The sequence below is a fragment of the Mus musculus genome, chromosome 18 (assembly GCF_000001635.26).
Source record: "Mus musculus strain C57BL/6J chromosome 18, GRCm38.p6 C57BL/6J".
In the NCBI taxonomy this organism is placed as follows: Eukaryota; Metazoa; Chordata; class Mammalia; order Rodentia; family Muridae; genus Mus; species Mus musculus.
This window is the reverse complement of record NC_000084.6, coordinates 37,511,818-37,539,659: the sequence shown is the minus strand read 5'-3', so window position 1 is coordinate 37,539,659 and position 27,842 is coordinate 37,511,818. Positions and strand designations below refer to the sequence as shown.

Below are 27,842 nucleotides of genomic sequence, written 5' to 3'. Positions count from 1 at the left end.
ATGGATTTCCTCTATGTCTGTTGTTTTGTCCCTCCTTTCTTTCTATTTTTGTTAATTTGGATTGTCCCTCTCTCTCCATTAGTTAATTTCAACAAGACTTTGTCAATTTTATTAATTTTCTTGAAGAACCACCTTTTTGTGTCATTATTTCTTCATGTTATTTGTTTCTATTTTATTTATTTCAGCCCTGAGTTTATTTCTTGCCATCTGCTCTTTTTGGGCATGATCTTTTCTTTTTGTTACAGATCTTTCAGGTGTGCTATTCAGTTGCTAATATGAGTTCTCTCCAATTTTTATATAGGCCACTTACTTCCATAGACTTTCTTCTTAGGACAGCCTTCATTATGTTTCATAAGTTTGGGTATGTTGTGTTTTTATTTTTATGCATTTCCAGAGAATCTTTGATTTTTTTCTTAATTTCTGTCATGAGTTATTTTTTTTAATTGAAGTGAGTTGTTTAGTTTCCATTGGGTTTGTAAGATTTCTGTTGTTTCTGTTGGTGTTGATATCCAGCTTTGGTTTGTGGTTGTTTGTAGATACACAAAGGTCCTTGTTCCCAATCACTTGGGAAACTAGAAATGTTAAACACACAGGGACTTCTCAACGGAGGAGAAAAATACCCATTTTCCTACCCAGAAGGTTAAGAATGGATTTTATTAATGACCCAGTGACATTTTGCTAATTGTGGAGGCAATCCTCACCCTACTTTTTCTATAGAGGAAGAGCTCATTAAATTTTCTGGAATGTTTACCCCAAATTCTTCCTTCCAGAGACCATTAAATATCCTTAGAGGAGCTGTCACAAGCAATTTAAAGCCTGCTGCCTTGTATGCTATCTTGGTCAGAGACTACACTAGATTCTAAGCCTTTTAGCTAAAGAACCCTCCTTCATGGTCATATGTACTTTGTAAAGGAGTTTCTGTGTAGTCACAACTTATGTTTTATTATGCATCTTTAATTGGACTGATGTTGCCTAGAAAGCATTTTTCCAAGTTGTGCTGTTTTAAATACGCTGAAAGTGAACTGCCTGGCACTAGACTCTTCAAAATATGATCCAGGTGGTTGAATTCATTCTAGACACAGTTTTGATTCTCATCTCTTCATGGGGTCTGCTTCTCTATATGACACCTATAGGAACCCCCTTAGTGGTCAGACAGGATGCAGGGTGATTTCCATGTTTTTGTATTTGTTGAGACTTGCTTTGTGTCTGAGCACGTGATCAGTATTTGAGAAAGTTCCATAAGGTACTGAGAACGTTTATTCTTTTTCATCTATGTGATGTATTCTGTAAATATCTATTAGGACTGTTGCTTCTATTGGTTTTAATATTCAGCTTTGATCTGTAGTGGTTGCTTTTCATTCTTTTTTTTTTTTTTTGGTTTGCTTTTCGAGACAGGGTTTCTCTGAATAGCCCTGGCTGTCCTGGCTGTCCTGCAACTCAGAAATCCACCTGCCTCTGCCTCCCAAGTGCTGGGATTAAGGCACCACCACCGCCTGGCTTCTGTAGTGGTTTCTTAACATCAGTTAACAATTATTTTTGTGTTTAGCTTTTCTTTTTCTTTTTTTAATCCTCGTTTTCCTCCTCCTCTTTTTGTTTTTCTTTTTTTCCTGAATGATCTATTTACAAGTGTTGGATATTGAAGCCTCCCACTTCAGTGTGTGAATATTAGTATGTGATTTAATCTGAAGTAGTGTTTTTTTCCAAACTTAGGTGCCTTGTGTTTGGAGCAAGATGTTAAGAATTGAAATGTCCTCTTGATGGATTTTTAAAAAAATTGACACATTTTTCCTTGCAGATCTCTTCTGCTTTGGTTTGAAATATATTTTGTCAGATATTCAAATTGACACACCAATTTGTTTCTTAGTTCCATTTGGTTGGAATATCTCTTTATCACCATTACCCTGAGGTGATGTCTGTCCTTGATGTTAAGTTGTGTTTTAAAAATGCAACAGAAGGATGGATCCTGTTTTTACATCCATGTGTTAGTCTATATCAGAGACAGGCCCTGATCCCACTTCTTATTGGGGAATTGAGATTATCAGTGCTGAAAGACCAACCAAGAATTATTAATTTTTGTAACCATTTGTTGTTGTTGATAGTGGTGGTGTTTATACATGCTTCCCTTATTTTGACTTTGCCTGTCTAAGACTATTTATTCCCTGTTTTGCTTTCCTGTATGTACTTAACCTCTTTAGGTTGGAATTTCCTTCTAGTATCCCCTGTTGGGATGGGTTAGTGGAAAGATATTGTTTAAATTTGATTTGGTCATGAAATACCCTGTTTTCTCCATCAATGGTAGTTGAAATTTTGCTGGGTATAATAGTCTGTTATAAGATATGTGGTTAGAGTTTATAGAACATCTGTTCATGCTCTTCTGGCTCTTAAGAGTACCCCCTGAAAGATCAGGAATTCAGGCCCATACCTAAACATAGTAAAAGCAATGTATAGCAAAGCAGTAGCCAACATCAAACTAAATGGAGAGAAACTTGAAGCAATCCCACTAAAATCAGGGACTAGACAAGGCTGCCCACTCTTTCCCTATCTATTCAGTATAGTACTTGAACTCCTAGCTAGAGCAATTAGACAACAAAAGGAGGTCAAAGGGATACAAATTGGAAAGGAAGAAGTCAATATATCACTATTTGCAGATGATATAATAGTATACTTAAGTGACTCCCAAAATTCTACCCGAGAACTCCTATAACTGATAAACAACTTCAGCAATGAGGCTGGAAATAAAATTAACTCAAACAAATCTATGGCCTTCCTTGACTCAAAGGACAAACAAACTGAGAAAGTAATTAGGGAAACAACACCCTTCACAATAGTCACAAATAATATAAAATACCTTGGTGTGACTCTAACCAAGCAAGTGAAAGATTTGTATGACAAGACCTTTAAGTCTCTGAAGAAAGAAATCAATGAAGATCTCAGAAGATGGAAAGATTTCCCATGCTCATGGATTGTAGGATTAACATAGTAAAAATGGCCATCTTAACAAAAGCAATCTATGAATTCAATGCAATCCCCATCAAAATTCCAACTCAGTTCTTCACAGAGATAGAAAGAACAATTTGCAAATTCATCTGGAATAACAGAAAACCCAGGATAGTGAAAACTATTCTCAACAATAAAAGAACTCCTTCTGGAATCACCCTGACCTCAAGCTGTACTACAGAGCAATCATGATAAAAGATCAGCATGGTATTGGTACAGTGACAGGCAGGTAGATCAATGGAATAGAACTGAAGACCCAGAGATGAACCCACATACCTATGTTCACTTGATCTTTGACAAAGGAGCTAAAACCATTCAGTGAAAAACAGACAGCATTTTCAAAAAATTGTGCTGGTTCAACTGGCCATTAGCCTGTAGAAGAATGCAAATCAATCCATTCTTCTCTTCTTGTATAAAGCTCAAGTCCAAGTAGATCAAGGTCATCCACAAATCCAGATACACTGAAACTAATGGAAAAAAAAGTGTGGAAGATCCTGGAGCACATGGGAAATTTTCCTGAACAGAACACTTATGTTCTAAGATCAAGAATTGACAAATGGGATCTAATAAAATTGCAAAGCTTCTGTAAGGCAAAAGACACTATCAATAGGACAAAACGGCAACCAACAGATTTGCAAAACATCTTTATCAACCCTACATCTGATAGAGGGCTAATATTCAATATATACAAGGAACTCAAGAAGTTAGACTCCAGAGAACCAAATAACCCTATTAAATTGGGGTATAGAGCTAAACAAAGAATTTTCAACTTAGAAATACTGAATGGCTGAGAAACACTTATAGAAATATTCAACATCTTTAGTCATCAGGGAGATGCAAATCAAAACAACCCTGAGATTCCACCTCACACCAGTCAGAATGGCTAAGATCAAAATGGCTAAGATCTGCTGTCCTCAGGTGACAGCAGATGCTGGTGAGGATGTGGGGAAAGAGGAACACTCCTAATTGTTGGTGGGATTGCAAGCTAGCACAACCATTCTGGAAATCAGTTTGGCAATTCCTCAGAAAATTGGGCTTAGTATTACCTGAACCCAGCTATACCACTCGTAGGCATATATTCAGAAGATGTTCCAAAGTATAACAAGGACACATGCTCCACTATGTTCATAGCAGCCTTATTTATAATAGCTAGTATCTAGAAACAATGCAGATGTCCCTCCACAGAGGAATGGATACAGAAAATGTGGTACATTTACACAATGGAGTACTACTCAGCTATAAAAACAATGACTTCATGAAAATATCAGGCAAATGGTTGGAACTAGAAAATATCATCCTGAGTGAGGTAACCCAATAACAAAAGAGCACACATGGTATGCACTCACTGATAAGTGAATATTAGCCCAGAAGCTCAGAATATCCAAGATAAAATTCACAGAACACATGAAGTTCACAAAGAATGAACACCAAAGTGTGGATAGTTTGGTCCTTCTTAGAAGGGGGAACAAAATACCCATGGGAGGAGATATAGAGACAAGTGTGGAGCAGAGACTGAAAGAAAGGCCATCCAGAGACTGCCCCACCTGTGGATCCATCCCATGTGGTGGTTTGAATATGCTTGTCTCTCAGTGTGGCACTACTAGGAGGTGTGGCCTTTTTTGAGTAGGTATGGTCTTTTTGATAAAAGTATGTCATTGTGAGAGTGGGATTTGAGACCCTCGTACTATCTGCCTGGGAGACAGTCCTCTCCTGACTGCAGCTGGATCAAGATGAAGAACTCTCAGATCCTTCTCCAGCACCATGTCTGCCTGGATGCTGCCATGCTTCCTGCCATGATGATAATGGACTGAACTTCTGATATTGTAAGCCATCCCAATGAAATGTTGCCCCAATATAAGAGTTGCCTGGGTCATGGTATCTCTTCATAGCCATAAAAGCTCAACAAAGACTAAGAGTATTGGTGTCACCCTTCTTTGAAAGTCTGGTAGAATTCTGTGCTAAACCTATCTGGCCTTTGGCATTTGTATGTTGTGAGATTTTTATCGACTGCTTCTATTTCTTCAGGGATTATACCCCTATCTAAATTGTTCATCTGATATTGATTTAACTTTGGTAAATACTATCTATTGTGGAAATTGTACTTTTTTTTTTAGATTTTTCAATTTTTTGGAGTATGGATTTTTAAAGTATGACCCAATGATTGTTTGGATTTCCTTAGTGTCTGTTATGTCCCCCTTTTTGTTTCTGATAGTGTTAATTTTGATATTCTGTCTCTGTCTTTTACTTAGTTTGGATAACGGTTTGTCTCTTGTTGATTTTCTTAAAGAACCAAGTCTTTGTTTATTGATTCTTTGTACTGTTTTCTTTGCTTCCATTTTATTAATTTCAGCACTCAGTTTGTTTCCTGCTGTCTACTCCTCTTGAGTGTGCTAACTTCTTTTTGTCCAGAGTTTTCAGATGTGCTGTTAAGTTGCTAGTATCAGATTTATTTTTTTGTGTGTAAGTACTTATTGCTATGAAATTTCCTCTCTGTATTGCTTTCATTCTGTTCCATAAGTTTGGGTATGTTAAGTATTCACTTTTGTGAATTCTACAAAGTCCTTGACTTGTTTCTTTATTTCTTTCTTGATCCAGTTATCATTCAGTAGAGAGGTATTCAGTTTCTATGAGTTTGCAGGGTTTCCATTGTTTCTGACTTTTTATAGTCACATATAGGCATCTGTGTTTGAGGTGATTATAGATCTATGTGCCAATTTTGGAATTTATTTTTGTTGGATTTTTGTTTTATTCCTTGGTTTCTGTTTCATCCCTGTCTCCTACCTGGAGTGACCTGTGGTTGAGTGGAGGGTCTCCACCAAAGATGGGGTGGCCATCATGACCTCTGGTTTAGCTGGGGTCTGTGCCTCTACTGGGGTCTGGAACATGGCAATGAGGAGTGGTGTTGGGGGCTACTGATAGAGTGAGGATTGTCTATGAAGAGGTGGCCTGCCTGGAGTTCTGCAGATAGGAATGACCTGTAGTCAAGCACAGGGACTCTAAACAAGTTGGGAGCTGGGACTCAGCCGTGAGGAATGGAGGGAGGAATGGGAATAAGGTGGGAAGTCAGCAAGTTATTGGTAGAGGTCTGTGAGCATGTGACTTACCTGACTTCTGACCCAGCCGGGATCTCCACTTAATCTGTGATTTGGGACACAGTGCTGGACCATTTCCCAATTTCTTATAGCAGAATTATTACTCATATCTTCAGTAATTCCCAGAACGTGTATCTTAGTTTCAAGACTTGTGTAGTAAATATATAGAAAATGATCCTGAAATGTTCTTTTCCTAGTACTTGTATACTTGGACTTTAAAGATTTCTCTTCTAAAATAAATTTTCTTCTTTTGTCATACAAGAAGAAATGCACTTAAAGGTTTTACCACTTTGATAATAGTTATTGTGTTTCTTCTTAGTGTGACTTTTGATACATCTGTGAAAGAAGAAAAACTAAAATATTTCCTACAATCTTGACAGGTATTTAACTATTGGTTCTTACTCTCTGGCTAAAGAATGAGAAATATTTAGAAGTCTACTTAAATTTCATGTTTGTATGAGTTCTCGTCAGTATTTGTACACACACACACACACACACACACACACACACACACACATTTATATGAACTTTCCTTATATTAAAATCATTTTTGTTTAGTGTGAGTTCTTGTATTTCATTAGGGAGGAGAAGCAACTGAATACTTTTTTCAGGTTTCTTCAGGTTATTCCTCACTATCAAGAAGCAGAGTGAGGGTTTGGGAAGACTGATTGATTAATGGTTAGGTGCACTGTGTTCTCTTCCAGAGGATCTGGGTTCTATGCCCAGCACCCACATGGCAGCTTACAACCATATGTAATTTCAGTTCCATGAGATCTGATTCCCTCATTTGGTCTCTGTGAGCACCAAGCACTGAATATGGTGCACAGAAATATAAAAATGCAAGCAAAAACATGTAGGCACATACAAACAGGCAAGAAATACATTTAAATAAAAGAGAGAAGAAGATATAGGAGAAGTAGAATTTATTTCTCATGATTATGGATGTTGAGAAGTCCCACAATATACTACATAGAATCTAGAAAACCAGCTAATATGAGCTGGCTCTTTTAGCTCTTTAAGTCCAAAAGCTAGAGATTTGCTATTCAGAGGCAAGAGAAAGTTGTTGCTCTAGATGCAGAAGGCAGCTGGTACCAGTTTTTCTTGAGTGAGAGTGAATCTACACTATCTGGATTGGTGGTTCAAATTCTCATCTTTTTCACAAACACAGACATCCAGAAATAATGCTTTATTATGTCTTTATATATCCCTTATTTCAGTCAGTTGACTTAGAAGTTAACCATTATATATGGGTTCTCTTCATTGAATACATTAAAATATATAATATACAATTCCTAGTAAAATATAAAGAATAGTTGGAAGATTTATTACTGTTCAAATCATACATTTTGTATACATATAGTTATGAATGGAAAGCCAGATCCTACATTTCTTTATAACTGTAGAACTCTTTTATTTTTCTTATTTGTCATGTAAATTTTAAAGATTAAGTGAAGATTTTATATCCACAAGTCTTCTCCTCAATGACAATTCCTACATGCACATTCAAAATATAGAAAAGAACAACTTTCTCATATTGTATTATATTCATGTTTGAAATTCAATATGAGTTCTCACCTAAGAATGCCTTAAATATTTAACAAATAAAGGTTTTCTCACAAATTTTACATCCAGAGTTTAATTGGCATCAAAATAGTTGGAGCAAATATCAACTATTCTTATATTCATGAGAATTTTCCTCACTGTAGTTGTTGCATGTTGATGAAGAATTGAGGCTTTCTACATTTTGTATTCTCGTAGAATTTGTGTCCAATGTGTGCTTTACAAGACTCCTAAGGTTCAAGGCAAATTTGAAATGTTCCCTATATATCTCATATTAATGTGGTTTATGTCCAGTGTGTTATCCCTTATATGTCTTAACTGAGAACTCAATAAATGAGTTCTCACATTGAGTGCTTTTCTACTATTTCTTTACAGTATGAGTTCTCTAGTGAAAATTTTGATTTGAAGTTTGGTTTAAAGCCTATTTTTGTTCTTCAATATATTTTATTTCCTTACAGTTAAAATATACTGTATATGGTAGATATAAAGGCCTTTTTGAGAATTTTCTAATTTGATTATATTTGCAGAGTACCATATGAATTCTCAAATACGTCTCTGATATTTTGTGCCATAGCAAAATATATGAGAATCAAATATTATAACTATTTTGTATTTTATAGGAGCTAGTCTAATGTCCACTTAAGGTAGATTATGATAAGAAATGACCATTTATTATTATTATTATTATTAAAATTTTATTTAATCTTTTTCTTACACTCCAGATTTTATCCCCCTCCCAGTCCACCCTCTGACTTTTCCCCATCCATACCTCTTCCCTCAACCCCTGTTTCCATGAGGATGTCCCCACCCCCACCCCCACCCAACTAGACCTCTCCACCCTCTGGGGCCTCCAGTATCTTGAGGGTTAGGTGCATCTTCTCTGACTGAACCCAGACCCAGTTGTGCTCTGCTCTATGTGTGTTGGGGTCCTCATATTAGCTGGTATATGTTGCTTGGTTGGTGGTTCAGTGTCTGAGAGATCTCAGGGGTCCAAGTTAGTTGAGACTGCTGGTCATCCTACAGGTTCACCTTCCTTCTCAGCTTCTTCCAGCTTTTCTCTAATTCAGCTACAGGGGTCAGCAGCTTCTGTCCACTGGTTGGGTGCAAATATCAACATCTGACTTTTTCAACTGCTTGTTGGGTCTTTTGGAGGGCAGTCATGATAGGCCCCTTTTTGTGAGTACACCATAGCTTCACTAATAGTGTCAGGTCTTGGGGCCTCCCTTTGAGCTGTATCCTAATTTGGGCCTGTCACTGGACCTCCTTTTCCTCAGGCTCTTCTCCATTTTTGTCCCTGCAGTTCTTTCAGATAGGAACAATTATGGGTCAGAGTTTTGACTGTGGGATGGCAGCCCCATCCCTCCACTTGATGCCCTGTCTTCTTGCTGGAGGTGGGCTCTACAAGTTTCCTGTCTCTACTGTTGGATATTTCATCTAAAGTCCCTCCCTTTGAGTCCTGAGAGTCTCCCACCTCCCAAGTCTCTGGTACATTCTAGAGGTTCCCCCATCTCCTCCCACTCAAGGCTATCTGTTTTCATCCTCTCTGCTGTCCCTCAGAGCTTCAGCCCTTTTCCCACACCTAATATCAAGTCATGTTTTCCTCTTCTAGTCCCTGTCTCCTTTCCCACACAGGTCCCTCCTTCCCTCCTGCCTCTTGTGATTGCTTTCTTCTCCCTCTCAAGTCAGATTGAGGCATCCTCCCTTTGGCTTTTCAGCTTGTTAAACTTTTTGAGTTCTGTGGATGGTATCCTTGGTATTCTGTACTTTTTTCTTCTTGCTAATATCCACTTATTGGTGAGTATACACCATGCATGTCCTTTTGTGCCTGAGTTACCTCATTCAGGATAATATTTTCTAGTTCCATCCATTTGCCTACAAAACTCAGAATATCCTCATTTGTAATAGCCGAGTAGTATTATGTTGTGTAAATGAACCACATTTTCTGTATACATTATTCTGTTGTGGAACATTTGGGTTGTTTCCAGCTTCTGGCTATCATTAACAAGGCAGCTATGAACACAGTGGAACATGTGCTCCTGTGGCATGGTGGGGTATCTTTTGGGTATATTTCCAAGAATGGTATAGATGGATATTCAGGTAGATATATTTCCAATTTTCTGAGGAATCTCCATATTGATTTCCAAAGTGGTTATACCAGTTTGCAATCCCACCAGCAACGGAGGAGTGTTTCTCTTCCTTCACATCCTCACCAACATGTGCTGTCTCCTGAGGTTTTGATCTTAGCCATTCTGATAGGTGTAAGGTGGAATCTCAGAGTCGTTTTGATTTTCATTTCCCTGATCACGAAGGACTTAGAACAAAAAATGATTATTTTGATCACTTTCTAGAGAAAATATCACAGCTGAAGGCTACTGGAGGTATAAATAAAATATTAAAAATCCATGAGCAAAATGAAACAAAATTATAAACAAAGGACTGAAAACAGATTGTTTGAATACAAAATCAAATATCTACAGCCATAGAAGAATTGTATAGTACATATAAATTGAATGGCTTTTTAAATTTTAAGACAGCTAATAATGATGGGGAACACCCCCAACACCCAACTCTGTTGTTTACAGAGTATTTACATTAACTATAAATGCATGTTGAATATAACATTATAGAAAAAAGATGTATAATGTAAAACTGACTATAGTTATAAGAACTACAAGATGGAGTGGTTGGCACCAGGGCAGAAATCCAAGGACCTGGCAACTGCTAACCGAGATCACCAGTCACCACACTATTTGTTTTTCTGTTTTCCCTTCAGATGACTCTCCATTGAACTGGCTCGAGCATACATCTATTAGACATTTTCTTCATTGTTAAATGAAACAGGAGGTGTTGTCATGACTAGACTAGTGAGTCCAGATTGTATAAGAAAAGTAGCTGAGCAAGCAAAAGAAAAGCAAGCCAGGTTCCTGCCCTGTTGTCTCGCGATCTTGGGTTATGACCCAGTAGCTAGAATAAACTCTTTTTTTCCCAAGTTGCTATTCACAAGTGCTTAAGCATAGCAGCAGAGAAGTAAACTAGGACAGTGGGGCTTCAGAATGAGCTTCTGCTAATGGGATACTGGTGGGAGGCCCCTCAGAGTCTAGATTTAGAGTAAGAAAAGATGAATACAGATGCCTTTCTCTGGATCCTTACTCTGGACTTGCCCCAGAGCTACTACCCCCTCTTTCCTTCTGGATCAACAATTCTATGTCTCCAGGGATAGCTCCACTAATTTCTTTTTTATTATTCAAACTACATATGAACTTCCAAGATGCCTCTATTTGACTTTCTCTCCTTCTTTGTTCCCTTCCTGCTCCCCCTGTAATTACATTTGTCTGGGACTTCAAATAGCCTTTCTTTTTTTCTTTTTTGATTTTCTAAATATTTATTTATCAAGACCAATAATAAAACAAGTGTGAAAAAATAGTTTAGCTTTTTAAAAATTAGGTATTTTCTTCATTTCCATTGCTATCCCAAAAGTTCCCCATACCCTCCCCCTCACTCCCTTACCTACCCACTCCCACTTCTTGGCCCTGGCATTCCCCTGTACTGAGGCATATAAAGTTTGCAAGACCAATGGGCCTCTCTTTCCAATGATGGCTGACTAGGCCATCTTCTGATACATATGCAGCTAGAGACACAAGCTCTGCGGGGGGGGGGCACTGGTTAGTTCATATTGTTGTTCCACCTATAGGGTTGCAGACCCCTTTAGCTCCTTGGGTACTTTCTCTAGATCCTACATTGGGGGCCCTGTGATACATCCAATAGATGACTGTGAGCATCCATTTCTGTGTTTGCTAGGCCCCGGCATAACCTCCCAAGAGACAACTATATCTGGGTCCTTTCAGCAAAATCTTGCTAGTGTATGCAATGGTGTCAGTGTTTGGAGGCTGATTATGGGATAGATCCCCGGGTATGGCAGTATCTAGATGGTCCATCCTTTCATCTCAGCTCCAAACTTTGTCTCTGTAACTCCTTCCATGGGTGTTTTGTTCCCAATTCTAAGAAGGGGCAAAGTGTTCACACTTTGGTCTTCGTTCTTCTTGAGTTTCATGTGTTTTACAAATTGTATCTTGTATCTTGGGTATTCTAAGTTTCTGGGCTAATATCCACTTATCAGTGAGTACATATCATGTGAGTTCTTTTGTGATTGGGTTACCTCACTCAGGATGATGCCCTCCAGGTCTATCCATTTGCCTAGGAATTTCATAAATTCATTCTTTTTAATAGCTGAGTAGTACTCCATTGTGTAAATGTACCACATTTTCTGTATCCATTCCTCTGTTGAGGGACATCTGGGTTCTTTCCAGCTTCTGGCTATTATAAATAAGGTTGCTATGAACATAGTGGAGCATGTGTCCTTCCTACCAGTTGGAACATCTTCTGGATATATGCCCAGGAGAGGTATTGCGGGATCCTCTGGTAGTACTATGTCCAATTTTCTGAGGAACCACCAGACTGATTTCCAGAGTGGTTGTACAAGCTTGCAATCCCACCAACAATGGAGGAGTGTTCCTCCTTCTCCACATCCTTGTCAGCATCTGCTGTCACCTGAATTTTTGATCTTAGCCATTCTGACTGGTATGAGGTGGAATCTCAGGGTTGTTTTGATTTGCATTTCCCTGATGATTAAGGATGCTGAACATTTTTTTTCATGTGCAGCCTTTTTTCCCACACACTGTGAACACAAGTCTTCTCTCCTGCCTCACTCATCTCTTGCTTTTCTCTTCAGTCTTCCGTAGGTATCCTCTTCTCAGATAGTACCAGGCCAATGTAGGACCACAGTTGAGAAAGCCTGACAGCTTTGCCCATTGTGCTCTCACTTTTATATAATTTAGTAAAGAAATTATCATCATATCTCAAAAAAGAGAACTATGAGATACCTAAATCACCTAGATAGTGAAAGATACACATTTTACAAGGACAAATGTCAAGTAATCACATTAAAAAATTACCTGTGTGAATCAAATAACAGCTTAAAAGCTAATAAAGTTTAAAAAGGCTATACTCAAAAAAAGAAATATACAAATAAATACACAATAATATTTGATGAAATTAACACACTTCTGTTAGTAAATTATTAAACATAGGAAAATGCGTAAATAATATTTAAAACATCTTTGAACAATTAGTTAATATTTACAAATCTTCACTTTTACCAATTAAAGACTATACTCCTTTCAAATGGACATGGGAATTTTTACCAATACACTTCAGAACACTGTGTTCTGTAAATAAAAGAATTCAGTAAGTGTCAAGGGAATATATATATATATATATATATATATATATATATATATTCTCTAATCAAAACATGAGGAACAATAAAATCATATCCTCAAAGCACTTCGAAATCAAACTAGGCCATCCTCTATTACATATGCAGCTAGAGCCATGAGTCCCACCATGTGTTTTCTTTGGTTGGTGGTTTAGTCCCAGGGAGCTCTCAGGGCACTGGCTAGTTCATATTGTTGTTCCTCCTATGGGGCTGAAAACCCCTTCAGCTAGCTCCTTCATTGGGGACCTTGTGCTCCTTTCAATGGATGGCTACGAGCATCCAACTTTGTATTTGTCAGGCACTGGCAGAGCCTCTCAGGAGACAGCAATATCAGGCTCCTGTCAGCATGCTCTTGTTGGCATCCACAATAGTATCTGAGTTTGGTGGTATATTTGATAGATCCCTGGCAGTCTCTGGATGGTCATTCCTTCAGTCTCTGTTCCACACTTTTTCTCTGTAACTTCTTCCATGGATTTTTTGTTCCCCTTCTAAGAAGGATCGAAGTATCCACACTTTGGTCTTCATTCTTCTTGAGTTTCATGTGATTTGAGAATTCTATCTTGGGTATTCTGGGCTTCTGGGCTAATATCCATTTATCAGTGAGTGTATACCATGTGTATTCTTTTATGATTGGGTTACCTCACTCAGGATGATATCCTTCAGATACATCCATGCCTAAGAATTCCATAAATTCATTGTTTTTAATAGCTGTATTCTACTCCATTGTGTAAATTTTCTGTACACATTCTGTGTATACACATTTTCTGTATCCATTCCTCTGTAGAGGGACATCTGGGTTCTTTTCAGGTTCTGACTGTTATAAATAAGGCTGCTATGAACATAGTGGAGCATGTGTCCTTATTACAAGTTGGAGCATCTTCTGGGTATATGCCCAGAAGTGTTATCAATGGGAAGAGAGGCCCTTGCTTCTTTGAATTTTCTATGCCCCAGTATAGGGGAATGCCAGGGCCAGAAAGCAGGAGTGGGTGGGTTGGTGAGCAGAGGGAGGGGGAGGGGATAGGGGGTTTTCATAGGGGAAACCAGGAAAGGGGATAACATCTGAAATGTAAATAAATACAATATCTGATAAAAAGGATAATAACTCAAATAAATTGCTAACTTGTGGAAATAAAAAAAGAATTAAACATGTAATTATTACACTCTATTGGATTATAAATTTTTGGAATTATAAAAGCAATCAACTTTTGACTCCAAACAAATTAATGAATCTTTAAAGTTAAGAAATATTCATATTTACCCATCTTTGTAATTCATATCAAAGGTAACACAGAACAAACAATGAATGTCCATTTAAATAAGTACAACTTTTTAAAAGAAGAAATACAAATACTTTGCAGCTTCAGCTTTTGCAGAATTGTGTTTAATGACCAAGTAGAGTTTTTGTTGTTTTTGCTATCTTGACTTTTGGGTCTGAATCTACTGATAATAAAGAAATGGAAACAAACAAAAACAAAAAACAAAAAAGAAATCAAGCTAGAAACTTCTAAACAGCACACCTGTCAAAGAAGATGAAAATTATAAATTCAAATAGAATTTTCATAAAAATACAAAATATCAAACTTCATTAGCTTCATTTTAAGTATCATATAGAGAAAAAGATGCAGGTTTATTCATATTTCATGTGCTTTGATTTAAATTTTAAAAGTAAGGTATACAGTAAATAAGAAAGTAGCAAAACAGAAAGTTAAATCCAAAGGAGATAATAGAAATTATAAAATAATAGTAGAATTCAATGGAATGGAAAATAGAAAGTTATAGGCAGTGTATCAAGGATAATGCTGACTTAGTTTTTTGAAAAAATAATGAAGTTGATACTCTCACACTAATGCTTATAAGAAAACACATATTACCAATATCTAGACTAAAAAGGAGAGTATTGTATTGCTTACAACATAAAAATAGCTTACAAGATAAAATTAATATTATAAATAATGCCCTTCAAAAATTCCACATCTAACATAAATTTTGAGTTTATACACACACACACACACACACACACACACACACACACACACACACACACATATGAAGAAAACAAGATACCAACAGAAAACAGAAAATTGGAATTCTGGGATATCAAATTGAGTTTGTAGTGCAGTCTTCCCAAACAAAAAAAGTTTACCCATGGGTGATTTTAATGGCCAATTTTACCAAAGCCCACAAAAATAAAAGGAAAAAATAATAAGACTTTTGTTAGTTATTCTTCTGTTGCTGCAATAAAATGCCATGACCAAATGAGCCTGAAGGAAGAAAGAGTTTATTTTTGCTTACATTTCCAGAGGGAGAATATACAATGGTTGGTGAGGTACAGCAGCAGGCAGCAGAGCAAGCAGCTGACAGATCACATCTTCAGTCCCAAACACCAAGGGAAGAGAGGAAGCTGGATGTGGAGTAGTGCTATGAACTCTTGAAGCCCACCAGCAGTAAGGTGCGTTCTCCAGCCGACCTTTACTGCCTCCCCAAACATATCCAGAATCTGGGGACTAAGTACTCAAATACATTAGCTTATGGGAGACAATTTTCATTCAAACAATCACAAATACCTCATACAAACCTTTATAAAATAGAGGGAGAAGCAACTGCCAGATAACTTATAAGACAATGGGAACCTGGATGAACTGACCTAACAAATTTGAATCTCTGGGCCTGCTTCAAAACAACTCAACATATGAGAAGGCTTATAGGATTGATCCGAGTATGATTTTTTTTAGACAAATTAAGAGAAAGTCCAAATCTAAATATACCAGTAATAAACTTACTTCTCTTGTTTTCTATTCAAAGCAACATTATTTAAAAATTTGTCATCATTGCTTCCAAAGGACAAGAACTACTCCTACTGATTGGCTGTTAATAACAATAGCCTGGAGAAAATAATACTTGCTACTTTCTAACCCATTAGCAGGCACAGTGGAGAACAGAAAGATGGGACCAACTTCTGAAAGTTCTTTCAGTCACAGAGTATGTTATACAATTACTGCAATTAGCATCACATTATACCTATACATGCAGAAAAATTCATTAAAAATGCACTAATAAAATCCACTCCCCCACCCACCCACTCCCACTTCTTGGTCCTGGCATTCCCCTGTACTGAGTCATATAAAGTTTGCACGACCAATGGGCCTCTCTTTCCACTGATGGCCGACTAGGCCATCTCCTGATTCATATTCAGCTAGAGACACGAGCTCCGGGGGTGGTGGTGGTGTGGTACTGGTTAGTTCATATTGTTGTTCCACCTATAGGATTGCAGATCCCTTTAGCTCCTTGGGTACTTTCTCTAGCTTCTCCACTGGGGGCCCTGTGATACATCCAGAGTTTCCCTCCAGGCATCAGGTCCTGGGTACAGCGTATTTTTTTCATCTGATATTTTACTATAACCAGTGAGAAGAAATCAAGTTGTACTTCTGGCAGTTTTTCGGGAAATTTCCTCTGCCAATGCCCAAATTCATGAGTTTTTTTTTTCTTTCTCATAAAATGTAAGTCATGATTCAGCTAAGTTTTCTGCAAAATTTCTCCAGTTTTTAATAGTGTTTTCCTTGCCTGGGCTCTTACTAGTAATAAATTTAATGTCCAGATTTCTCCCCATAGTTCTTTTAAATTATAAATTCTATAAGCCAAAGTGTTTTATGAGCACCACACGCCTCACTTCCTCTTGTGTCTTTACTGGCAGACTTGCTAAGATCACATTTCTACCAAGTCTATACAAAGCAACCTGAACCTTTTCTGTCTCTGCACCTTCACCCAATTAAAAACCCATGTCCATACTTCTCTCCAAAACGGAGTGTATCTGTGTAGCCCTGGCTGTACTGGAAGTCCCTCTGTAGACCAGGCTGGCCTCAAGCTTAAAGATCTGCCTGCCTCTGCCTCCTGAGTGCTGGGATTAAAGGGGTGCACCACCACTGCCTGGCTCCACTTCCATCTTTTAGGTCTTCATCAGCTGCATCCTCAGGCTTCAACTGGAGAAAGAGAGCCATCAGGAAACACAGATATTGAACTTTTTAGTAAACTCCCAAAGTGGAATAAGTCACTTCCTTGTGGTATGACAGTCAGAATATGTCAGGTCGAAACACTGAGCCACAAGATACACTTACAGTCCTTAGGGAATTTCTTTTTCCTCCCCCACATCTCTCTCATGTTTTTCTTCAAGACAGGGTCTCACTTTGTAGCTCTAGCTGTCCTGGAAGTTACTATGTAGAGCAGCTCGCCTTGAACTCACAGAGATCAGCTTGTCTCTGCCTCCCAAATGTGGGACTAAAGGCATGTGCCACTATCTCTGCCTATTCTTCTACATCGCTGGGTAGATTCAGCTTTGCTTTTAAATCTTTTCACTGGTTCTCTCAGACCCACCCAAATGATCTAGAATATACACCCTGTTTTAGGTTTACCTTATTAACAACCTTATCGTTCATGTTTTATCTCTACAATATAAAGTAATATTCCCAGGTTCTAGTGATCAGGACTGAACATCTTTGGGGGAATCTTTCTGAATATTTTCTCCAAATCATCCAATACTGCATCAACACATCCTTACTAAAATTTGTTTAGTTAACTAATGTTAATCCTATATAATGCAAATTTCTTATCAATCAGCAATATCATCACCCAAAGCATTTACATATGGCATTCTGTACAACCAGAAACTACCCTGAGGACAGAATTTGAGGTTTACATCAGGATTTTCCCACTATAACAAGTAAAAGCGTGCACGCACACACGCACACGCACGCACATACACACACGCACGCAAGCACATGCACGCACGCACGCACGCGCACACACACGTACACACACGCACGCACGTACACACACACGTACACACACGCACGCACGCACGCACGCACACACGCATGCACGCACGTACACACACGCACACACACGCACACACACGTACACACACGCACACACACGCACGCACGTACACACACGCACACACACACTCGTACACACACGCATGCACACACATGCACATACGCGCACACACGCACACGTACACACACCCCACTTTTCAGTCTTCCTGGAGCTGATTGACTTAATGTCATCAGTATCATGCCAAGGGCTCCCATCAGCTAAAGACAATGAAGATAATTTTACCCCTTTCAATATTAATTTATAAGAGAGAGAGTGAATGATGTGGGTCTGGTTTCCATGAGATGATATTTACAGTGTTGGAGAATAGAAAACATAATTAGGGAATCTGGAAGAAACTTGACATTAACGAATATGAACTGCTTCCAAAGAAAAGACAAATGAGGCTACTGAAGTCATAGCCATGCAAATAATAAAACTAAGGGCTTCCGATTTTAAAATGACGTATTATTTAAAAGAAATCATATGTTCTTCTATGGGAACACACAACAGAATTATATTTTTAATTTTTGAGACTTAATCCACCTTGTTCATCACATAGCCCAGGCTTAGCTTGCATTCTCTATGTAGAAGATGACCTTGAATTCTGATAGCGTGCCTCCACCTCCAAGTGCTGGATTTACGGAGGGATCCAACCTAAGGCCTCTAACAAACACACAAGCACTCTATAAACTAATCTATTCCCCTAGGACAGGAAATATACTTTTGTAATTAGAATTTTATTCATTACAGAAAATACACGTTCTTTAGGACAGACTATGGCAAATTCAATCAGGAGCGTGAAGTGTCCTGATGTAAAATGTTCAGCAACAATAGATTTGGAAAAATACTTAAACAGTTAACAAGCTAATAAACCAACAGCAATACTATGTAAACTAGCAGAGAAATGGAAAAACAAACACAAGTAAACATTACTACCAGATTTGAAAAAAAAATGCAAAAGCAAAAGCGACAGAAGAATACAGAGAGCGAAATGTGACGTTTCACATACCTAAAACACTTGAGAAGGACTGATCATCTGGTTGCCTACCATAGTTTTGGTCTACAATACCAGAAAACACAGGCTTCAAGAATTTGAACTCATTACTCTGAGAATCTCCTGTAAGACACACCTCATACTGGTAGCTCTGAGACAGGGTCCCTGCCCCGCTGACATCCACCAGGTGGCCAGGAAAGTGTCCCTCAGGCACAGAGCAGCCACCCAGAGAGACCTCCCTGGCCCTCCTGCACAGCCTCACCCCCACAAACAGCAGCACAGACAAGAGGAAGAGAGAAGACACAGAAGCCAAGGCTATGACCAGGTACAGCGTGAGCACATCACCTTCCTGGTGACTGGGGTCGCGCACCACCTCTGGCAGAGGCAGGTAGGGCTGAGAGAAGCCATCCACCATTAGCACCTGCAGTGTGACGCTAGCAGAGCGCGGAGGCTCTCCATTGTCCTTGACCACCAGCAGCAGCCTGTGCTTGGGTACATCTCGCTCACTCAACAGCCTGGTGGTGCGCACCTCACCATTGTGCGCCCACACGCTGAACAACCCGGGCTCTGTAGCCTTGAGCAGCTGGAACGACAGCCAGGCATTCTGGCCAGAGTCGCGATCCACAGCCACCACCTTGGTGACCAGGTAGCCGGGCTCTGCCGCCCTGGGCAGCAGCTCTGTGCAGGGCGCAGAGGCATTCTGCATCGGGTAGAGCACGAAGGGCGCATTGTCATTGTCGTCCAGCACCACTATGCGCACCAGAGCCTGGCTGCTGAGCGCTGGTGAGCCTCGGTCTGTGGCACTCACGTGGAACTCGAAGGCCTGCAGGGCCTCGTAGTCCAGCGCCCTGAGCGCGAACAGCTGCCCGTTGTCAGCGTTGATGGAGATGAGTGAGTTGAGGGCCAGCTGTGGCTCCTGGGCCGGCAGCAACGAGTAGGTGATGTGGGCATTGGAGCCTGAGTCTGAGTCTGTGGCGCTGATGGTGCCTATGTGCAGGGCTGGGCTGTTGTTCTCGTGGACGAGCATGGTGTAGGAGACTTGGGTAAAGGCGGGGGCATTGTCGTTGATGTCGGACACCTGCACTGTTATGGTGTGCTGGGTTGTGAGCTTGGGTATGCCCAGGTCGGTGACGGAGATAGTAATGTTGTACTCAGCTCTGATCTCTCTGTCCAGAGCTCCATCTGTCACCAGTCTATAGAAGTTCTCAACGGAAGGTTCCAGTGTAAAGGGAACACCATCCTGGATGGAACAAATTGTCCTTCCATTCTCTCCAGAGTCTCGGTCTCGAATCCGAAACAGAGCCACCTCTGTCTCTGGTGAATTTTCTGGGATTGGATTGGTGAGCGATGATATAATTAGTTCTGGGTAATTATCGTTGACATCCACCACCTGAATAGAAACAGAGCATTTTCCAGAAAGACCCCCGCCATCAGTTGCCTCTATGTCTAGTTCATATGAAGGTGTTGTCTCAAAGTCCAGTGTTTTGATTAGTCGAACTTCTCCTGACAGGGCGTTTAGCTCAAAAGTTTTGCTCATTTCCTGAGAACTGTGAAAAAGAGAGTATGATACCTCTCCATTTGTCCCAGTGTCTAAATCCTTAGCAGAGACCTTAGCAACCATGGAACCCGAGGGACTGTTCTCTGGAATTTGCACCCGGTAGAAAGCCTGTGCAAACTCAGGGGCATTGTCATTGACATCCAAGACAACAATGCGGATTTGCGAGGTGCCAGTCCTGGGCGGAGAACCGCCATCTAGCGCTGTCAGAGTTAATCTGAACGCTGCCTGCACCTCGCGATCGAGCTCCTTGTCCAGCACCAGCTCTGGGTATTTTCTTCCATCACCTCGGTTGCGGATGGAAACATGGAAATGAGAATTGGTACCAATCTTATAGTTCTGAACGCTGTTATTTCCCACATCCAAATCCTGAGCTGTTTTGAGTAGAAACGCAGTGCCAACAGGGCTATTCTCTATGATTTTCACGGCCATTTCTCTTTCAGGAAACTCAGGAGAATGATCATTAATGTCTCCTACTCGTAGCTCAGCTTGAAATATTTCCAGTGGTTTTTTCAGTAACACTTGGAAATGAGTGACACAGGGCTCAGTGGAGCCGCACAGCTCCTCGCGGTCCAGTTTTTCATTTAAGATTAGCTTCCCAGTCTGTAGATCCAGCTGCAAGCGGGATTCCTTTTCCTCAGAGACTACCTGGGCTCCTCGAGCAGCTAGCTCCGCAACTCCCAGCCCTAGGTCCTGGACTAGATCTGCCAAAACAGTGCCACTGGGTGTTTCCTCCATCACAAAGTAGCGGCGGGGTTCCGAGCCCGCCCCAACCACTCCCAGCAAGAGAAAGATCAACAGAACTTGCCTTTTTCTGTGTTCCCTTCCAATCTTCATCTTTGCTTCTGCACCCAGGGTACAAGGGTATCCAGACAGTGGTCGACCTGTCAGTTAATAGCCTGCTCCCAAGTGTAGATTAGCAGCATTCTCTGGAGTCTCAAAGGTCTGAGCTCTGCCTGGGATCTGAAGAAGCACTTTTTTTTTTTTTTTTAATTTCCTTTTTTCGGTCCTCATTTTTAAAGTCTTAGCCTGCAGCGCCACCATGCGTTGACTATGCTCTTCAACAGATTGCAGCATGGTTCCATTCTTTTTACAGTCTATTTGGTTGTCAGAAGTTTAAACACTAAACAACATTATTTTAATTATCCAGTCTTTCGTTCAACAAAAAATAATTCTTAGTACTACCCTAGATTCTAAAAATCACAAGAATAAACAACACAGACAAGCTGGAGACACTTTAGGCGAAACTGAGAGAGAGAAAAAGACACAATAGTGATTGATCAGTAACTTTGTAAAATTAGTAACATATAGTCACGTGATTCCTTAAAATTCTTCCAGCATAAAGTGAGATTAATACTTCTGGTGTTTCTTTGTAATTTTATGTCTCTTAGGTACCAAAATTGTGGTTCCAGTTGGTTGGGTTTCATAAAGAAAAAAAAAACTTAACATGTTACTTCTAGATTATGATATGCTTTCTACATATGGTCAGCAACTTAAAATTGTATACAACTATTCAACTATGGAAAAGCTTATATGAAAGCACCTCTTACCCCATATTTTTCTCTCAGGTGTTTTTCATCATATGAAGCATAAATGAATATGTTGGGTTTTTTCCTTTGTGTAACCTGTAAGTACTACCCATTGCTGGCATTACTGCTGCACCCCACTATTCAAAATAATATTTAGGACAGAGATGATTCTCAGCAAATAAAACACAAAAATGTGAGGAGTTTTTCCTATTATAAATGTTTTTGCTTTGTTGGGATTATAATTTATTTTATAATAAGCTGAATAAGCAAGACAGGATTTTCCTCAGTAGCAATTCTCTACTTTCTTCTAATAGTCATCTGAGACAGCAAGGAGTGATCTAAACTGTCTTTTTATCAAAGGAAAAATACTAAGGCTTGTCAAGACCTTGCCTCAGCCTCCTGAGACTACCACTACTCCTATCTTCAAATTTTTCCTTTTAGACAAAAGCTTCACACGTCCGTTCTATGCTACTGTAATAGTTTGCAAACATTTTAATTGTGTTCTATTAACACGAAAGACTCAATAAAAGTAAAATCAACAGGTATAGTTCACTAATCCAGGCAAGAATATCAAAACATGCTTTTAGAAAAAAACATTTACTAAGCTGTATGAGGAGCATTTATTACAAGGGCATTTATTACGTCTTAGTTCTCTGTCCCCAGTTCCCAACCCAATAGTGAAAGTCGTGTCAAAATGAAGGTCCTCCACAAGGTTACTTGCTTGCTAAGTCTTTCCTTTCATCTCCCGGAGGTTTGACATTTGATAGGACACCGAAAGATGACATCACTTTCTTGTAACGTTCCTAACAGAGAGACTAGAATACATCTGGTTTCTAAAGTGAATTTAAAGGTAACCAGGACCAGACTGGTTCAGTTTAGATTAGCAACGCCCATCACTCGATCCAATTGTTTGAAACCATAGAGGGACCTGAGTTGTTCAAAACAAACTGAGCTTTGATCCCATATCTATGCTGAAGAGAGACATTTTCAGAAAATGTGAGGTGGGCTAGATAGATGTCATAGGAGCAATCTAATTTTTTTACAACCTTTGAGATAATCTAAAAATATTTAAACAATATTTATATGTATTACATGTTGGACATTCATTAAATCAGTAAAAGTCTTGACATTTCAGAGAAATTTCTGATTAATTCTGCTGTACAACAAAACCATGCATTTTTCAGACACTCTAACTATTCTAGATAGGAAAGCATAATATTAGATTAGACAGAAGATACTCTGATAATTCATTACATTTGTATCTCCTTTATCTTCAAAACATCAATGCTTCAAAACAACAGAATGAAGGTGAGGATTTTCAAATCAATAATGATTAATTTTTGAGAATTTAACAAGTTGAAGAAACTGGGATTTGTCAGTAATGAGTATTCTCTGTCTTCATCAGGAAATGATTTTTTTTTTTTTGAGACCAACCTGTAAGGATAAAAATGAAAGTTATCTACTGAATTAGGAAAATAAAGGCAAAACTTTAGATGTTTCTCATGAAAATAAAATGATAGAAAACAAGAATGTTTAAAAAGAACCAGTGTACATCAGGAACCATGATGAGAGTCAACAAATTGCTAATTGTATCCAAACTGATTCATAGAGGAGGTGTTTTCTTTCACGCATTTCGCGGCCTGCTCAAGGTTGGGAGACAGGCTTTAGGAACCGAATATCATTGGAATCTGACATTCCTGTCAGACACACCTCATACTGATAGCTCTGGGACAGGGTTCCCGCACCGCTGACATCCACCAGGTGGCCGGAGAAGTGTCCATCAGGTTCAGAGTAGCCACTCAGAGAGGCCGCCCTGGCCCTCCTGCACAGCCTCACCCCCACGAACAGTAGCACAGACAAGAGGAAGAGCGAAGACACAGACGCCAAGGCAATGACCAAATAGAGTGTGAGCGCTTCCTCATCCACTTGGGTAGAGTCGTGCGCAACCTCTGGCAGAGGTAGGTAGGGCTGAGAGAAGCCATCCACCACCAACAGGTGCAGCGTGACGCTGGCAGAGCGCGGAGGATCGCCATTGTCCTTGACTAGCAGCAGCAGCCTGTGCTTGGGCACATCGCGCTCGCTCAGCAATCTGGTAGTGCGCACCTCTCCATTGTGAGCCCACACGCTGAACAGCCCAGGCTCCGTGGCCTTGAGTAGCTGGAACGACAGCCAGGCATTCTGGCCAGAGTCGCGATCCACAGCCACCACCTTGGTGACCAGGTAGCCGGGCTCCGCTGCCCTGGGCAGCAGCTCTGTGCAGGGCGCAGAAGCGTTCTGCATCGGGTAGAGCACGAAGGGCGCATTGTCATTGTCGTCCAGCACCACCACGCGCACCAGCGCCTGGCTGCTGAGCGCGGGTGAGCCTCGGTCCGTGGCACCCACGCGGAACTCGAAGGCCTGTAGGGTTTCATAGTCCAGCGCCCTTAGCGCAAACAACTGCCCGTTGTCAGCGTTGATGGAGATTAGCGAGGTGAGGGCCAGCCGCTGGTCTTGGGGTGGCAGCAGTGAGTAGGTGATGTGGGCATTGGAGCCTAAATCTGAGTCTGTGGCGCTGATGGTGCCTATGTGCAGGGCTGGGCTGTTGTTCTCCCGGACGAACATGGTGTAGGTGGTTTGGGTGAAGGCAGGGGCGTTGTCGTTGATGTCAGAGATGTGCACTGTTATGGTGTGCTGGGTTGTGAGCCTGGGTGTGCCCAGGTCGGAGATCATGACGGTGATGTTGTACTCAGCTCTGCTCTCTCTGTCCAGTGGATGCTCTGTTACTAGAGTGTAGAAATTTTTGAAAGTAGGTTTCAAGAGAAAAGGGAGTTTGTCTTCAATTGAACACATCATTCTCCCATTTTCTCCAGAGTCTTGGTCTCGTAAACTGAAAACAGCGACCACCATCTCTGACAAACCGTTCTCTGGGATAGAGCTCATAAGAGATGTAATGACTATTTCTGGTGGGTTGTCATTCACATCTGTAACCTGGACAATAATGGCTGATTTTCCAGAGAGACCACCACCATCAATGGCTTGAATATTTATTGTATAAGACTGAATTACCTCAAAATCTAGGAGTCTTTTCAAACGGACTTCACCAGAGGTTGGGTGGATTTCGAATGTTTTTTGTACATCTCTAGAGATATGAGAAAACGAATAAGATATTTCTCCATTTATTCCCGAATCCAAATCTGTCGCAGACACCTTGATTACCAGTGAGTCCACAGAACTGTTCTCTGGTACTTGGACCTCATACAGGGTCCTTTCAAACTCAGGGGCATTGTCATTGACATCCAGAACCACAACTTGAACCAATACAGTCCCTGACCTGGGCAGGGACCCACCATCCATAGCTGTTAGTATCAAGCTAATTGAAGCCTCCTTTTCTCTGTCCAGAGATCTAACCAGTACCAGCTCTGGATATCTTCTTCCTTTACCACTGTCTTTTAACTTAAGGTAGAAATAGGGGTTGGGGCTTATTGAATAGTTTTGGATACCATTCATCCCTATATCTAAGTCCTGAGCATCATCCATTTGGAATGAGGTTCCTGGAGTAGCACTTTCTGAGATATTTAGAAATATGAGTTTTTCTAGGAACGTGGGGGTATGGTCATTTATGTCTTCAATCAAAAGCTCAGCCTGAAAAAATTGCAGAGGATTTTCCAATAGCACCTGGAAATGCAATATACAGGGTTCGCTGCTAGAACAAAGTGCCTCCCTGTCCAGTTTTTCATTCAAAAGCAAGTTGCCAGTCTCCAGTTCTAACCGCAAATAAGGCTGGTAGTCATCAAATATAACTCTGGCCCCCCGTGCAGCCAGATCACCCACATCCATATCTTTAATTATATTGGCTATAGAGGAGCCAGTCTCCATTTCTTCTGGCACAGAATATCTCCAGGTCGTGGCAAGAACCGAGGACCCTTCCAGGAAAACAAAGAAAAGCAGCACTTGCCTTATATGCTGAGCAGCTCCAACTCCAGGCTCCATCACTCCTTAGACAAAATGCTTTCTGTTGTGCTGTTTCCACTCAGTCTCTGGCAGCTCAGAGAGTGGTTCCGCTCATCTGGACCTTTGGGAATTTATAGATTTGCAATCCTTTCTGGAGGGTCTTGTGGGTGCCCCACCTTTGTAGAAAGCCCGAGTGCTGTTTTATCCAGTGCCTTTGCTTCCGATGGTTAAAAGAAACCCGAGCTGCTGTTGAGAAACATTCTCTCATCCTGTCCTGCAGCGCCACCATGTGACTATGCAGGTCATTGGGTTTCAAAGTCAAGTAAATTTGAGACAAAATATTAATTTGTCAAATGTATTTTTTATTAACCTAAGTTATCTCTTCTTCTTTATTCCAGTTTCCATTTCTGGGTTGCAGTTTTTGTGATTATCACAATAAATTACTGTCTGGTAGAGCTGCATTGATAAAATTGTTTAAAGTAGAATCTTTATTTCCAACAGTTTATATTCTTCCTTAAAGAAAACTGTAAAACTAAAGATAGTTCAAAGAACTCACATGTCATTGATTTTACAAAAATCAGTAAGAGATTCTTAGGAAAATTGCAAGATATCACTTCAAGGAATCATCAAGTGCTCTCAGAAAAGGCAGAAAGGGTGTGCTTATGCACTTGAAGTTGAGTCTGGTATGGGCAAATAGTTGTTTGGTGGTCTAGGTAAATGGTACCATTTTCTTAGGAACACTCATAAGAGACTTCCTTGGCTGCAGTAGAAATACTTGCTACAAAATAAAGTTTGATATGTCCAAATTCTGACAACATAAAATTGTGAAACTGAACTTCACTATTTTGCACATTCAGGGCTTCCAACAGCATGAGTCTACCATTTATCTATTCCATGATTTTCTTAGTAACTGTTTATTAAGCATACACTTGACCAAGTAATAGCCATAAGCATTGGGGATTGAATGATAACCACGAAGAAACTGTTTTGCCCTGAGAAGGGGAGAAAGAGAATGGACCCTTAACACGAAGCACGATGGCTGCCTTGAGGATCAGCTAATCAAACTTTGGAAGTGGAGAACCGGCCTTCCTGGAGAGAATATATTCTAAACGGATACATGTAAAATAAGTGGAAGTAATCCAAACAAAAATTATGGGAGGGTTGGAGGATTAGTTCAGTGGTAGAGAGTGCATGTGAATCCCTGCTCTCAGGGAAAGGCAAAACACCACTGTGCAAATCTAAAACGAGAGGTGTGTTTTAAAAGAAATAAAATAAGATCATGGCAATGACATAGTACAAGAAAAAAATGGTGAAGGTTGAAATTGGAATGTCGGTGGAAATGTAAGACTGTTAAAGTGTTCTGAACAGAAAAGTAATATAATCAAAGTTTTATTATTTTTTTCGGATGTGTTTCCAAGTTAAGAATAAATTAGAAAGGAATAATATAAAACAGGACACTGGCAATAGCTGGTTGTAATAATAGATGTAGGAGATGATACCAGCCTCAACTAAAAATATAGTAATGGATTTGCACCAAAACTATGGAATAGTGTAGGGTGAAGTGATAGATAAATCATATGTTATTATAATAAGGTAACATGACTTTGTTTACAATATTTAAAAGCTATATGATACTGGAGATATTAACCAATGGTTGTAAACACAGAAAGAAGAAAAAGAGGAATATATGCAGCTGGAGGGGGAATACATTTGTAGATTTTGGGAAGGAGAATTTTTAACTTAAAGCACATCTAGGGTATTTAAGAGTTTAAAGGGACCACAGAGCATGCCTATAGTTACACATCTGATCTTCCATTATATAAATAAACTGGGGAAATAGGTGAACCCCAGTGATAAATGTTAGGATTTGATGGTATAAAGTGAGGTCTTGAGACCCTTCAAGAAAAATCATAAAACACAACTTAAGGATGTTTGAAATTGTGTTTTCTGGGGATGTAGCTCAGCGGTGGAGTACTTCTCTTGCATGAACAAGGGCCTTTTCTTTTCACTTGTACTCATTTCTGGAAGGTCCTGTCATGGG

At 39.9% G+C, this 27,842-nt stretch overlaps 5 protein-coding genes across 5 annotated transcripts in view; all 5 read right to left on the bottom strand.

Annotated features, from left to right (window-relative positions):
- Gm37013 (predicted gene, 37013) overlaps window positions 1-27,842 on the bottom strand; it is an 889,226-nt gene that overhangs the window by 302,214 nt on the left and 559,170 nt on the right. The gene's annotated exons all lie outside the window — the stretch shown is intronic.
- Gm38666 (predicted gene, 38666) overlaps window positions 1-27,842 on the bottom strand; it is an 874,243-nt gene that overhangs the window by 302,214 nt on the left and 544,187 nt on the right. The window lies entirely within an intron of this gene.
- Gm38667 (predicted gene, 38667) overlaps window positions 1-27,842 on the bottom strand; it is an 868,072-nt gene that overhangs the window by 302,214 nt on the left and 538,016 nt on the right. The gene's annotated exons all lie outside the window — the stretch shown is intronic.
- Pcdhb22 (protocadherin beta 22) lies at window positions 18,241-21,307 on the bottom strand. The gene has a single exon (NM_053147.3). The coding sequence runs from the start codon at window positions 21,177-21,179 to the stop codon at window positions 18,795-18,797; it is 2,385 nt and encodes a 794-aa protein (NP_444377.3). The 5' UTR covers window positions 21,180-21,307; the 3' UTR covers window positions 18,241-18,794.
- Pcdhb21 (protocadherin beta 21) lies at window positions 23,297-26,008 on the bottom strand. Its single transcript, NM_053146.2, has one exon. It carries the CDS (start codon window positions 25,838-25,840, stop codon window positions 23,516-23,518), a length of 2,325 nt encoding a protein of 774 aa, NP_444376.1. The 5' UTR covers window positions 25,841-26,008; the 3' UTR covers window positions 23,297-23,515.